The sequence below is a fragment of the Sceloporus occidentalis genome, unplaced genomic scaffold (assembly GCF_023333645.1).
Source record: "Sceloporus occidentalis isolate IW3139 unplaced genomic scaffold, rSceOcc1.0.p SCAF_8, whole genome shotgun sequence".
Taxonomy (NCBI): domain Eukaryota; kingdom Metazoa; phylum Chordata; class Lepidosauria; order Squamata; family Phrynosomatidae; genus Sceloporus; species Sceloporus occidentalis.
Genome location: NW_028316988.1, coordinates 21,132,657 through 21,147,767, shown reverse-complemented (window position 1 = coordinate 21,147,767; position 15,111 = coordinate 21,132,657). Strand labels below are relative to the sequence as shown.

General features: G+C 41.6%; 1 protein-coding gene across 24 annotated transcripts in view; it reads right to left on the bottom strand.

Annotated features, from left to right (window-relative positions):
* Nucleotides 1–15,111, bottom strand: part of FNBP1 (formin binding protein 1) — a 120,328-nt gene that overhangs the window by 26,526 nt on the left and 78,691 nt on the right. For 6 of the 24 annotated variants that reach the window (XM_089535216.1, XM_089535200.1, XM_089535201.1 and 3 more), the window contains 4 exons: nucleotides 11,671–11,853; nucleotides 6,834–6,923; nucleotides 637–651; nucleotides 434–469 (listed from right to left, as the gene is read on the bottom strand). The exons of 2 other annotated variants lie outside the window; for them this stretch is intronic. In XM_089535216.1, coding sequence (XP_089391342.1) covers nucleotides 434–469; nucleotides 637–651; nucleotides 6,834–6,923; nucleotides 11,671–11,853 — 324 coding nt within the window. The remainder of the gene's footprint in view (nucleotides 1–433; nucleotides 470–636; nucleotides 652–6,833; nucleotides 6,924–11,670; nucleotides 11,854–15,111) is intronic. 16 more of the 24 variants (XM_089535208.1, XM_089535209.1, XM_089535211.1 and 13 more) reach the window with 12 other exon arrangements.

The window sequence follows — 15,111 nt, the reverse complement described above, 5'->3', positions numbered from 1 at the left end:
ACTGTGTCCAGTTCTGGGCACCACAGTTCAAAAAGGACACTGAGAAACTGGAGCGTGTCCAAAGGAGGGCGACTAAAATGGTGAAGGGTCTGGAAACCATGTCTATGAGGAACACCTTAGGGAGCTGGGGATGTTTAGCCTGGAGCAGAGAAAGTTAAGAGGTGATACGATAGCCCTATTTAAATACTTGAAATCTTGTCTACAATTTACAGAGTACAGTACAGTATACTCTCTTTTCCATGCTAACATTAACAAAAATTAGGACATATTTTAAGGTGCAACAAAAAAATCAGAATAGAAATAAAATCTGCTACATTTTTACAGCCCTGGATCATTGTTTTTAAAAATTAAAAAAAATGTAAGTTAACTAAACTACTAAAATTAAAGAGTTAATTTTTTTAGCAACTTGTTAGAAATATTAAAACAAGATCACCTCCATTAGATTCCACACCTGCATATTCAAAGTTATCTGATAAATATTAAAGCATGAGACAAAAAAAAGATAACAGAAGAATTAAGTTAATTTCAGGATTGCTGTTTTGTCAGGTGGCAAGTCAAACAGATATAAAAGTATGATTTCAAAACATAAACACCACACACACAGAGAGAAGACAAACATGCTGCAGTTGTGCTTACCAGCTTGAGAGAAAGCTTCATGTAAAAACGGAGAGGTACGAGGAAGAAAAAAGAGAGAGAGAAAGATAAGTGTGCATCAGAAGATGAGGAACTCAAACTGGTACCATGGTTGTAATACAATGAAGCATGGGAACACACAGACATTCTCCTCACTGGGCTTGTGAAAAATGGACACTGCATTTCACACATCTGTGCAAAAGTTCACAAGACTGGGAGGCAAGGGGGGCACAAAGTACTATGAACCAGCTGCCATTTTGCTCATGGACCTGGCAAGTTTATCTCCCAACATATGCCATTCAGCATGGAAAGGTGACTTTGCAGCAATGTGAACCCCAGGGATGTAGCAATGGGCAGGAACATAACAGGGACATTACTCCCCAATAAGAATCCTATCTCTCCAAATGAAATATTTCCTTCAGTCCTCAAATGTCTTGCATTGCAGAGCAACACTGAAAAGCGATCAATCCCAGAACTCTTACACTTGTTGTGTCTACATTCCCTGGCTTACTTTGCCTGCTCCTTGTCTTTGAGTGCTTAAACTCTGCTTCTGAGGCAATGTCCTCATTATTTCATTTGCTCCCCTTCTGGCCACATGAACCACTCTCTCTAAATAGTTCCCCACCACCATAATTCTAGACTAACTGCCATGCACATGTCAGCTTTTTTTGGTGGGAGAAAAGGAAGTCTATTTTTTTAGGTGCAACAGTTCCTCACATAGAATGCTTGCAAGCAATGTGGCACCTGCGCACAGGTCTCACGGACACACTTGGCTTTTCTCTGTCTGTAAAGGCATCTTGGGATCATCCTTTCCTCTTTTCCCAAATGGCACCCATTCACCCCTTTCCAACTGAGTGGGAAAGATGCTTAAAGCAGGAGTTTGGAACTGTCTTGGTGAAGAACAACAACAAAAAATAAAAAAATAAAAATTAAGCAACCAGGGCTGCATTCACACTGGAGAAATAATCCAGTTTTACACCACTTTAATTGCTATGTCTCAATGCAATGTAATTCTGGGGACTGTGGTTTGTTGTGGCACCAGAGTTCTGTGCTCTGAGATCATCCTTTTCCCTTTTCCCTTTTCCCAAAAGGCATCCCTTCACTCCTGGCACTATTGGCATATGCATGGATAAGTTTCCATTATGTCTGGTTACTTCCTTTTGGGGCACTGCACAGGCTGCTATTTCCTTCCTCTCTCTGCAGGGAGTCTAAAGCCCACCTCCCATATCTACTGTACAGCCTCTGACACCCACAACCACCCACACACCCATTCTGATCCATTCTGTGGCTCAGGGATCAAAGGAGCATCTGGCTATGACACTGTAGGCAGATGCACAACGATTACTGCAGTGCTGAGACTTCTGGTAGACCCCAGCAGTTCTCAGTGCCTCCAGGTCCATTTTGCTCCATAGAAAACGTCAGCCCTGTATTTGGAACTTTTCATTTTTCATTCACAAAACTTGTAGCATTATCAGATCAGGCGTTTTTCTCAACCCTTTCCACAATACCTGGAGGTTGTAGAACTGGGGGGGGGGGGGGGGGGAGAGTTGCATAATGTGCTGATGCTACATCCTATATAGGAGTTGACTATTTTTTGGTTAATAGTTCGATCCCCTCTTAATGTACTGGAAGAACAGCAAGCCTTTGAATGGCACAACATTTGTGGAACTAGATAGTACATTTCCATCTGAAGAAATGCTTTTTGCATTTCTGGCTTGCATTACTCAAGAGCGGGACTATTTTACCTTCCCCTTACTTTTAATCTGTCATAGGAATTATTTGGATTATCTTCATTCTTGTCTGCAAAAGATGCATAATGGGGGACCCCAACAGTTCTCAGTGCATCCAGCTCCATTTTGCTCCATATGTTACCCAGAACTTAGCAGCCCTGCCATAACAAATGTATTTGTACAAGTTGCATTTATAAAACTTGTAGCAGTTAGATGCTTCTCTGATCCTGACATGGAATGATCATGTTGAGGGGTGGGATTCAAAGGCTGCACAGTAAGTCCAGGGGGTAGTATATGGTTAAGACTAGCATAGGACCACATGCAGAATGACTATGCTACATTGAGCCATGGAGAACTGCAGCCAATGTACAAATGAATCTCACATATGTGTTATCTTTCTTTAGAGTGGGGGAAGTAATCCACACCCTCAGCTTTCAGTGATGAAAACTGGGACACACATGGCCAAGCAACATCAATGCATGGTCAAGATGGTAAAAGTAATTAATAAGGAAGAGCAGATAAATTAGGGGAGTCTGCAACAGTTTGCTTCTGCCTGATCCTACCAAAATGGCAAGACTCCATCCCCACTTCTTCTCTGCCTTCTGCTACGTTAACTTAGCATTTTGCATTTTTAACTCAGTGGTCAGCAATTTGAAGTAGCCCAAGGACAAAGGGGTAAAGTGGGAGGAGGAGAGAGAAACTGGGACATTTTAAAAGCAGCTGAGAAAGTGAGATGACAAAGGGATTAAGCAGGACTGTCTCTGCCAAATCAAGACAGTTGGAGCATATGCACACCATGATGTGGCCTTTTGCCTGTCTCTAGCATGAAATAAAATGAAATACACTAAAAATCTTTGACTAGCTGTCCAGAAGCGGGCAGTACAGCATCACAACCACCTGTTCCCCTTTAGCACCCCAACTTCCCACTCAATGAAATCTTGGCAGCCGGTGGCAGCCCACCCCACCCCAGGGCTCTAGCACTCCTGTGAACTTCAGCAAAGACATGACTGGCACACGTTGAGAGGCTTCTTGGATGTTATTTTACAGACAACAGTGGTGGTGAAGAGAGAAACTGGTTCACCTACAGAAGCGGTCTATAAAAAGGCATACAACATATTTGCTACATGCACTATAGGCAAATATAACTTTCTAGAGGCAAAACTACTCCAAGGCCACAGAACTGCCAGCCAACTAACACTATCATTTTGCTGTAAACCCAGCAAATGCTAAAGGCCAAGACACACATAGCATGCCTATAGTTTTCTAATAGGAGGGGGAAACTAAGAGTGAGGTATAGAGTGTTTTTGGCTTTGGTTTGTAACTAATAGAAACAACCAGCATCATCCCCCAAAATGCTGAAAAGGTTTGCAAAAGCAATATGAACCGAATCACCAAGTGGTAAAAGGTTCTTTAAAATATCACAGATGCCAAGTGGTCAAAATACGATCAAAAGGCTCAAGTAGAATTTTCCTGACTGAAAAAAAGTAAATGGTAAGTCCTATACTTGCACCCTCTCCATCATTTATTATATAGCAAATTCTGAGTCTTCCAAATCACTTCATTTGCATTATCTTAGCACTTTCACAACAATCCTATAATGCAAGTGAGAATTATTATCCCCATATTGCCAACGGGAAGGCTGAGGCTGAAAGGGAATGACTTGCCTAAGTTCACCTAGTGAGTTTATGGTAACGGAAGACCTGAACCAGATTTGCAGTTCAGTGTTCATCTCTTATGAGGTTACGTCACACCACTTCTCAAACTAAAAACAAAATGGATTTGTCAGGACTCAGTGAACACTAGAACAGTGGTTATATAAAAGAGATATTGACAAGCTGGAGTGTCTCCAGAGAAAAATGACTAAAATGGTGAAAGGTCTGGAAATCGCCAAGCCCTATGAGGACCATCTTAGGGAGCTTGGTATGTTTAGCCTGGAGAAGAGAAGGTTAAGGGGCGATATGATAGCCACGTTTAAATATTTTAAAAGTTGTCACATTGAGTTTGTTTTCTGCAGCTCCAGAGACTAGGATATGGAGCAATGGGTTCAAACAATAAGAAAAGAGATTCCACCTAAACGTTAGGAAGAACGTCCTGATGGTGAGAGCTGTTCAATAGTGGAAGATGCTGCCTCCTGTGAGTCCTATAGTGGAGTCTCCTTCTTTTGAGATTTTTAAGCAGAAGCTGGAGGGTCAACTATTGCGAGTGGTTTAATTTTTTCTTCCTGCATGGCAAGAAATTATTCTGGGTGACCTTTGGGGTCTCTTCCACTTCCATGATGCTATGCTTCTATGACAACTGTGACTCAAACAATATGCGGACACCATGAAAAATCTATCCTACCCCCATCACCCTCCTTACACCTAGCTAGTGTGAGGGCTGCAGCTAGATTGAGTGGAAACAGGGATGTGTAAAGAAGGGGGAATATAAAACCATCATCCCCACTCATCAAAAGGTTTTGGTACTTGGACGCTGTGGAACTTGGCTCCCCAGTAGCCTTGTTAATAACCTCCACCACTGATGGAAAATGTACCCATAAATTTGGGCTGGCCTCCCATGCTAGGATTACTTTTCAAGAGAGTGTGTATATGATCTTTCCTTAATAAATGACAGTTTTTGAAAACCACTGGTCTAGAAGATATAATAATGAACCTTCTGAGTCCTGGATTCAAATCTATTCGCAGCTGAGATTCACTTGGTGATATTAGGCAAAAGTCATCAAATCTCCCTGTCTCGGGTCCCATTTGTAAAATGGGAACAACAATGAACAAGTCAAGAAGAGGTGAGGAAGAAGCAAGAAAATTTAATGTACTTAAAGCATTAAAATGCCTCTTCAAATAATGTAGCTGGAGCTCCATCCAGACAGTGCTAAGCATTCAGTTTCATTAAAAGCTAATATGGTGCTTAGAGCTGCCTCAATGAAAGGAAAGAGGATTTGAAGTCTTCAGCTCTGGCTGGATTATATTCTTCCGTTGTCATTGTTTTTAAAATGAGTGTGTTATTCTCTACATCCCTTTGGCATTTGTAAAGATAATTTCAGTGTGACCCTATACATGTCTCTTGAGAAATAAGTCCCATTGGGTTCAACAGGACTTATCCTCAAGTAAGTGTATGTACACAGGATTACAACCAGATACATCTTCCAAATATATAAATCAAAACAAATCCATAGGACATTAATTTAGTAAAGTGTTGGTCCTTGTTAAGGCTGAGATGCAGAAGTCAATTTTATTATTACTGGTGAGACTTTTTGCTGCAATTAGTATGCTTTGGTTAATTAACTGCAGGTTCTTAACACTTTTCCAAGTTGCCTTTGGACCAACAGGTCTCTCAAGTGGCATAAAACGTTGCAAGTGTTGCAAACGTTGCAAAGGTGTCTCAAGTGGCGTAAAACGTTGCAAATGCTGCCATAAAATCTAAGAGACCTGGGACCTCCAGAGGTTGGATTACCACCACCATCATCCACGACTGTTGGCCATACAGGCTGAGGATTATAGGAGAAGTAGTCCAACACCAACTGGAGAGGAAATGTTGGGCATCACCACAGAGTATTGAGGGCAGAGTGGCTGGGGGCTTCCGCTTCCCAAGCAATTGCTAATTAATTTCTAATTAGCCACAGGTTCAGGAGATGCAAAACACCCCCACCCTCAAGATAACAAACCCTTTTGGGGTACAGATCCCTGGAATGGGTCTCACGTACACTTTATGCAAGGAGCAGATGGAGGAAGCCTACGAGCCACAAGCGGCAATAACACACCAGAGCGCATGAAAAGCCAGCAAGTCTTTGTGTTATTGGATAGTCACAAACTACGACTCTCACTTACAGCGGGCAAGAGGGCCAGGATTCCTTGGGACTCCCTAAGAAATGAATAGTTTCATCTAAACATTCACCTCAAACCATCAAAGCAGGGATTCTGGGATTTGTAGTGCAACAATTTGGGGGCACGCAAGATTAGGAATTCCTGATTTGGAGGTTATGGTTTTCTAGCCTTCTAGTTACAACTCTGTAATAGTTATATATCAAATGAATACTTTTTCTTTGCCTCATATTCTCTTTTTCCCTCTTCTTCCATTCTCACTTTTTGCAAAGACCTACAAAGGGAATTCCACTTTACTTTTTTATGTTTGTTTATTTGTTTGTTTGTCTTACAGGCCTGGTTCACTCATTTTTCCCGTTCCGGATCATTGTCTCTTTATTTTGTTGGGGTGGTGGTGATGGTGGTAGGTTAAAGAGACATAAAGAGACATAAACTTTTTCAGATTCTCTTAAAAGAAAAAAAAGCAAGCCTTCCTGGTGTGGATTTTGCAATACTTCTGCAGGCTTGTTTATCGGTTTGTTCATTTGTTTTAAATTTTGCATTGGCGCATTTGGTTTTCAGCAGAGAAAAAGGACGCCCCTCTTGCAACGCTGTAAGTGGGCGCCAGTGACTGCGCAGCGACTGTATGGCCCAGGCACACCATACACAGACTTACAACATATTCCCTAGCCTCAAGGGCATAGGTGGGCTTGCCTAAAGTCCTCTTCATGAGCTCTTTGTGAAAATACAAAGACTGAGACTGCTGCTGAGTCAGCAAGAGAAAAACACACACATTAAAAGGGGGGAAAGGGAAGAAAAGACCTTTACATTTACTGTCTCTACAGCAAAAAAAGGCAGATCAATAGTTCTGCTTGAATCCTGCATCCATGTTATATTCTAATCATCACCAAGGCACACCCAGAAGTCACTCCCATGTCTGGAATACATCAGGATGAGGATTTTGGAGGCCTTGTGGCTGGAGGTGGAGAATCAATGCCTTATCACTTTACAAACAACTCGGCAGGCAAACATGGGGAAGCACATTTATCTTTCTGTCACCGCATGATGCTGAAGCACTTCCATTCTCTTCCATTCATAAAAGCATGGGGGAAATGTTAAAACCTCCTATTTGCCAAACGGATTTTTCCAGCTTGGTAAAAGGGACACTTTTATGACCCTCTCCCATGCTTTTACGACTGGAAGAGAACTGAAGTGCTTTGATGTCATGCAAAGACAAAAAGATAAATGTGCTCCACTCCGATTTCCTTCCAGGTTTGTTTTTAATGTGACAAGGCTCTCAGATAATCTCCCTAAGGTAGAAGTGGCAAAGGGTGGCCCATGGCTCACATGCATCCCTCCTGGACTGTAATCCAAAAAATTATTTTGCCTCCAAAGGCCTGAAGGGAGAGTGGAGTCGGCATTTTCTCCCTTCTACCCTTATCCATTTTATGTCCATGAGAAACCTTTTTAGAAACTGCTCACTTCCTGCTGCTTAAAAAGGACTCGTCTGGATCTAAAATTGCCAAGGAGGGGGAGTACAAACAAGTTGAAAATGCTCCCCGCACCTGCCAAAATCCCCACCCCACCCTGGCAAGCTCTGCACTTGTGGCAACTTTTCCATTTTGGTTCCCATGAGTACCATCTTTGATTTGCCAAAATGTTGACTATTTTCCTCTCCGACTTTGTGACGGACGAAATAAAAGACCCCAGTTAATCCAAAACCTACAAATTCCTATGGTCAGTGAGGCAGATGCCAAAGGTCAGCTGTAATTTTGTGTTAAAAAAAAAATCTCCGGCTGTCAAATGTCAAACATTGTCAAATATCAAATGTTTGCTTGAATATTGACCCAATCTGAGACTATTTGCAATTGAATTTTTCAAAGGAGAATTGGGAGTAGAATGCAGGTGAGAAAAGAAAATGTTTGGTTCTGTTTCATGGGGTTTCACTGAATCCCATGAATTTTCTTCCTACTTTTGCTTCATATTGGCATTTGTGTTTTCTTACAGCACTGAATGCACAATTTTAACACCTTTCTCCAAATGTATGAATGTACAATTTACCCAAATTAATGTGTTTTCTACATGTTTTTTCCAATCATGTACATTTTAGCCATGTCTATTTTAAAATATACACACTGCCCAGTTTTATACTTTATTTTACAGAAAGCCTAGTCAATGTAGGACTGTACAAGGTCACGGATGTCATTTCTTTCAACAAGTCCAGGGAGATGAAAAATGCAACTTTCAGCACCACCGTCAAAACACAACAACAGTTCTTTCCATGTCTGCCATCAAAGGAACAAGAATTATTTCTGCTCTAGTTATGATGCTTTGCTATCAGCTGACCTTGAAAAAAAGCATGCCACATGAAACAACCTCAGGGTGGGTTGACTAGGGGGAAATCCCCCCAAATTCCAGGATCTGCTTCAGGAAAAGACTTGGATGTCCCATGAAAACAAGCAGGAGATGATGCACCAGAAAATATTGGACTGTCACCCTGGATGGCGAATTACTTATGCCCAATTTTCTTGTCTACCAAATTCAAACAACCCTTCTAAGTTGGTAGTGGGCATGACAAATGCACCATCAGTTGAATGTTTGGGGAGACACAGTGTCCAGTCATGGAAAATCTTCCACATATCTACATATAAGGCCAGTCAACATTAATTTCAAGTACCTGACCTTTGGCTCTCTTCTGCCTAATCTGCCCAATTAGCCAGAATGGAGATGGTGCCATCTGCACATGTCACACAGTTTATCGTGTCTTGGGTTTCCCAAGAGGTATCAGGACATAAATGTGGATTGGGAGATTAATATGTCCAGGAGTCAGGTCAAAAAAGCAGGTAAAGTGATAAGTGCATTTCATGTTTCAATGCTTTCTACATTAATGAAAAACAAAAATAAAAACTCCATGCATACAGAAAGCTAGCACACCAAGAGAGGACTATTCAAAAAGCCTTCTTCTGGGACACTAGCTTTCCATAGCCAGGGTTTTCTTGTGCAGTGAATGGAAGTGATATGATTATACTGATAGTATAAGTTAATATTAAATTAACTATATAGATGGCTAATTTACATTATATTTTCCCAACACAGATGAGACTCAAGGGTGCACTGTCGAGCTGTCAGACTATAACATGGAAAGCAGCCCTTAAACCAATTAGCCCCAGGAAACTGCAACATCATTTCATCTTATTTATAAGACCATTAAGTATGTACCGGTTTTGAAAAGCACAGAAACACAACCACAAGCAACAATGAACTTGAATCCAGATATGTCTATTGAAATAATATTGAAGGTTGAATTTATCTCAGATGTCAAGACTGCAAATACACTACAGGAAGATTGAAAAAGGTATTAAGGTGAAACATCTAACAAGAAAGGACAGAATTACTAACTACAAGGAAGAGAAAGTGAAATGCAACGAAGGCTGAAGAAAGCATTCCTAGATGCAAAAAGGGAACGTTAGTTAAATGGTGAAGGTGTGAAGAGGGTAGTAGGGAGAGGAGAGGAGAGAATCAAGTAGACAACTTCCTCCAAAATAGAAACCACAAAAATCTGAATGCAATTGGGTTCATGGGTTCTGCCAACTCCCACTGCCTTTCTCTTTCAGTGGACAAAGTGACCTCTTTCATCATGGACATTTATAGGGACAGCCTGGTTCATCTCAGACAAAACAAGAGGGGGCCAAAGTCTTCCAGCTGCAAGTAAAAGACTCACGATTTAGAGCCTTATCGCAAGGGAAAAGTGGAAATGGTGCTGAAGAGTAGCAGCTTTCTCTGCACCTTGCCGCATGACGTTATAGTACTCCAGTACTCTTCCCATGGGAGAAGTTTGTAAAAGCGTATCTTCTGACAAAAAGATTTTTCCAGCTAAAAGAAAGGCACACATTTACAACCCTCTCCCATGGAAGAGAACTGAAGCGCAATGACATTATATGATAAGGCATAGAGAAAGGTGCTACTCTCCAGCTTTGTTTCCAAGGCTCTTATTCTCTGGTATGAGGGAATTTTCTAAAAACTTCATGGGGGGGATGTTTTTCTGCCAGTCCTGCTGAAATTTTGCCTGCTAAACTTGACCCTCTTCCTTCCTCAGACCCTTTCACACTTTTCAGTTACAACACTATGATTCCACTTAGAGGGTATTTGGGGTCATTTTGGAACAAAAGAAATTGACCACTGGGAAGCATCCTCCTTGAAATCTGGTGTCCACAATGGCACAATGTTCCAAGTGAGGTTTGATCAAGGCAGAATAGAGTGGCACTATTATTTTTGTTAATCTAGACACTATACTCCTATTGATGCAGTCTAGAATTGCATTGGCTTTCTTAGCTGCCACATCATACCTCTGGCTCATGTTCAGCCAGAAGGAGATGTTTGCAGTCCCTTCCTACCAGCAGGGTCTGCAACAATCAGAAGCATGAGCCCTGTCGCAAAACCTTGTTGAAACCTCATGCACTGGCAGGAAGGAACTGGAAATATCTTCCAACTTGCACCCTGATCGGAAGCTGGACAAACCTCCTTTGCCCAGTCCGGTTGCTGGCTGTTAAGGTGGGCTTGAGATGGGACATTTATGATAGTGCCATCATGTAATGATTGAACTGGGAGAGGTTGCGGATCCGTACCTCTTGGTTACAAATTCCTAACTGCAATACAGAATGCACATCATTATTATTATTATTATTATCATCATCATCCCGCCCTTTCCCCAAAACAGGGACTCAGGGCGGCTTACAAGATTAAGAACAGTACTATTTCTTTTTTAAAAAAAGGTTACCTTAAACAGAATTAAATTATTAAAATATTAAAACAGATTGCATAAAGGAATAAATTATAGTTCAAAAGATAAAAGTAATTAAAATACATTAAAATATATTAATAATGCCTATTACTACTACTACTACTACTACTACTATTATTACAGTTGGCCCTTCTTATACACAGATTTTTTATACACGGATTCAAGCATCCACGGTTTGAAAATGATCAAAAATATAAATTTCAAATATCAAACTTTGATTTTCCATTTTTTATAAGGGACACCCTTTTGCTATGCCATTATATTTAATGGGACTTGAGCATCCACGGATTTTGTTATCCACGGGGGATCTTGGAACTAAACCCCAGCATATAACAAGGGTCCACTGTATTAGCCTAAATTGAGTCAATAGAGCAAACCTATTGACTCAATGGGATCTATCTATGTATCGACTCAACTACTGACTCAAGGGGTCTACTTTAGTTGGAATGAACCAACAGGATCAGTAGCCATCATCACAATTATTTTGTGGTTTCACTGTTGGATCTTTTAAAATATCTCAGAATCCCGTCTCGATGCTCTTGATTCAAAACATACAAACAGAGCACATAAGAAAGGTCAATGGGAAGGGGTGGGCAGAAAGAAACTACATCAGTTCTCCTAACACGTCATGACAGAATGCACAAGTGAATCACAAGAGAAGAGAAAACAGAGCAAGAAAGACACACACGCGCACATCTGGAGGAGAACTTACCCCACGTTTTAGGCTCCTGAAGCAGTGGATTTTGGGTTTGGAGGTCATGAACTCGTTGAAGCGATGGGAGAGGGGTTCCTTTTGCTGCTTGGGAGACTGGGGGCCGTTGGGAACAGCAGAGGGTGAGGCAGAGGAAGGGGGTGGAGGAGGGGGCTGATGGGGGGATGTTAAAAGGGACATAAGCTACGTATAAGAGATGGAGAAGTGATAGAATTAAAAAAAGAAATCAAAAGATCAGAAAACAAACCAAAAATGAACCCACAAGCCCCAGAAAAGAAGCCACCATTTTGAAACCAAAATTGTAAATTAAATCAAAAAACCAAAAGGCAACCCAAAGGAAATCATCAAAGCCATGGGGTTTTTAAAAAAGAAAGAAAATAAGAAGAAGGAGAGGGGAAAAAAAAAGAGAAACGGATCAAGGGTTGGGGAGGTGTTTTTAAGCTTGTTTCTTTAATTTTATTAAAAAGATTTGCATTTAAAAAAACAAAAGGTGGTGTGATTGAAAACGAAAGAGCTTTAGTAAAGGCTGGAATGCAAAGAATTAAATGTGTGGATTTTCCCCCAAGAAAGCCCATCATGCTACATGCAAACAAGGTGAGAAGGTGAGAAACGGAAGGAAAAAGAGATGCTCTGAGACCCATCCTGCCAGTCCTTGATATCCCTTCACAGGTGAAATGTAGGGTTGGGTGGAGGGCTTTGAACCCATCCAACCAGAGGGTCATGCCCCTTCCCCATGACACCAGTAGCTTCCCAGTATCTCTTTGGGTCTTTTCCCCTCCTCCACTCATTAAATACCTCAAAGATTGTCACAGACGGGACAGGGCAGGTTTGTTCTCTGCTGCCCCAGAGGATAGGACCAGGTCTTCTGGTTTTATATTACAGGAGGAGAGATTTTGATTGAACATCAGAAGGAAGCTCTTGATAGTGAGAGCAGTTCAAGCAATGGAACCCATTGCCAAGATAGGTGGTGGAGTCTCTTTCTCTGGACATCCAAGAAGAGCCTGGACAGTTCCCTGCGGGAGATGCTCTAGCTGAGTTCTTCCAAAGAACAGGATTTTTGGACTCCATGCCCAATGGAGCCCCTTCCAACTCTAGGATTCTATAATTCTATTACAAGAGGCAAGCAGAAAAGGATCCCAAATGAATGGTGGAGCATACTGGATAGTCCTGGGTTAGAGACCCAGTGTGTCCAATTTAGCTGAGAAGCAGTAAAAAGGCAATGACCAGAGATCCTGATGGCCTAGGGGTCCCCTTCCAAGTCTACAGTCCTATAATTCTATAATTGCCTCTCTTAAGACTTCATGACCATCAGTAACTGCTTTCAGTTAAAACACAGTTGCATTTTTGGAGCCTACTGCTTTTGTATCTGGCCATGCTTACCAGCAGCATGATGTCCCCTTCCAAGATCTCCTCTGGAGTTGAATTTGACAGAGCAATGGCAACTAGGGTCTTAGTCCATTGCTAACTCCATCTGCATCTCAAAACTAGAAGAAGGATACTTCTTTTCCCCCCACCTCCAGAACACACCATTTTTCCTGACAGTGATAGCAGAAAAACAGTTGCTGGAGACTGCTGGGCCTGGGAGGGCTGGAGAAACCTCTACCTCCTCCTTCCCATTATCCCTAGTTGTGTAGGAAGAGGGGAAATATGTATAAATTACTTCATTACTGACCACAAAGAGGTTTCTATAAACCTGCATGTGACCACTGATCCTCCGCCCCCCATCCATAACAGACAAAACTCTGCTTGTCTGGAGTCAGCCATGTTTTCTCTTGCTCTTTTCCAGTTAGCCTACCTTACAGGTGTGTTGTAATCCTAACTGAGGGAGGTCACTGCCATCTCAACTGCCATCTCAATTGACAAAGTACGTCAGCAGTGCACCATGCGAACAGTGGGTCTAGACCCAGTGCCCCAGATTCCTTAGGGACATAATCTACGGAAGTGGAAAGTTCCAGGACAAACATTCTTGGGTTCCCCAATAGTCACATCAAAGTGGAAGATGTTCTCTGTGTTAGAGATGGACTACAATCATTCCTGTATTGAAAGCAAGGGTGTAAATACAACTAGGGTCTCCTTCTTTGATTGTCTTTAACCAGAGGTTGGGTGAGCATCTCTCAGAAGTGCTTCAGCTGTGTATTCCTACATGGCAGGGGCTGGAATAAATGGGCCTTGTGGTTCCTTCCAATTTTATTTCAAACTCCACTCTCCATATCATAACACCCTGAAGGGAGGAAAAAGTCTGAAAAACCACAGTCCTAGAGACTAACCTCATTAAAAGGCCATGAGAATAAAAGGAGAGAAATACCCACTCTAACCCAAGAGGCAGGGAGGAAGGCAGAGGAAGGAAGAATCTAAACCAACAGAAAGTCATCTTGAGACAATAAGGACCCCCAGTTAACATGCCTCCATGCATCGTTTATCATGCTGATGATAGGGAAAAGAAACATACATAAGAAAAATTACACAGGTAAATCCCAAACATTTGCTAACCGCCACATAAAATATCAACTATGGTGAGGATATGGCTACACTGTCAGCATGTTGCATAGCATTAAATTCTAAATAGGCAGCTTCCTGGTCACCTGTGGTGAGCAAGAATCACCCCAGGTAACCAGTTAGGAAAGCTCTGGCAAACAAGGAAAGAGCTGGTTCTCTGTTACCAATAAATAACAGGGAGCCAGCATGGTATATAGGTTTGAGTCTTGGACTAGGATTCCAGGAAAGCAGAGTTCAAATTCCTGTTCAGTCATGGAAGCCTACTGGGTGAGCAAGTCACACTCTCTTTGCATCAGAGAAAAGCAATGAGGGCAAACCCACTATGAAGAAATCTTGCCAAGAAAAGCCAATGGTATACTGGTTTGAGTGTTGGACCAGGACTCTAGGAGACTAGGGTTCTCTGCTCAGTCATGGAAACCCCCTGCAGGATCTCTCACCTTCAGAGGAAACATCCCTCCAAACAAATCTTGCTTAGAAAACTCCATGATATAATGTTTTGCTTTAGGTCACCTTAATTGGAAATGACTTGAAGGCATTCAACAAATACATAATAGACACATACTGAGAGAAGGAATAATAGTAGATTTTGTAGTCTTACTTCCAAGGCTGACAGCGTAACTGGACAACATGTCAGCATCCTAACATCACAACGCCCTGACATTACTGGCACAGACAGGGAAGCAAATGTTTAGAATAAGGTAAATTTAAAATCAATGGATAAGGGAACATGGCAAATAAAAACATTGCATTCCATAAATTCGGTTTCAGTTTTGTTGTGAATTAATAACGCTCAACAACTGTCCTATTACAGACCAGCACACATTTGAAAAGTGAAGGCAAAATCAGTGTTAAGGAAGCAAATGGTGAAATCAGGCATGTTGTTAATTTGCTAGAAGGGCTGAACAATGTAAGCAAAAGCAAATGACTGGCATGAAGGGGGAAAAA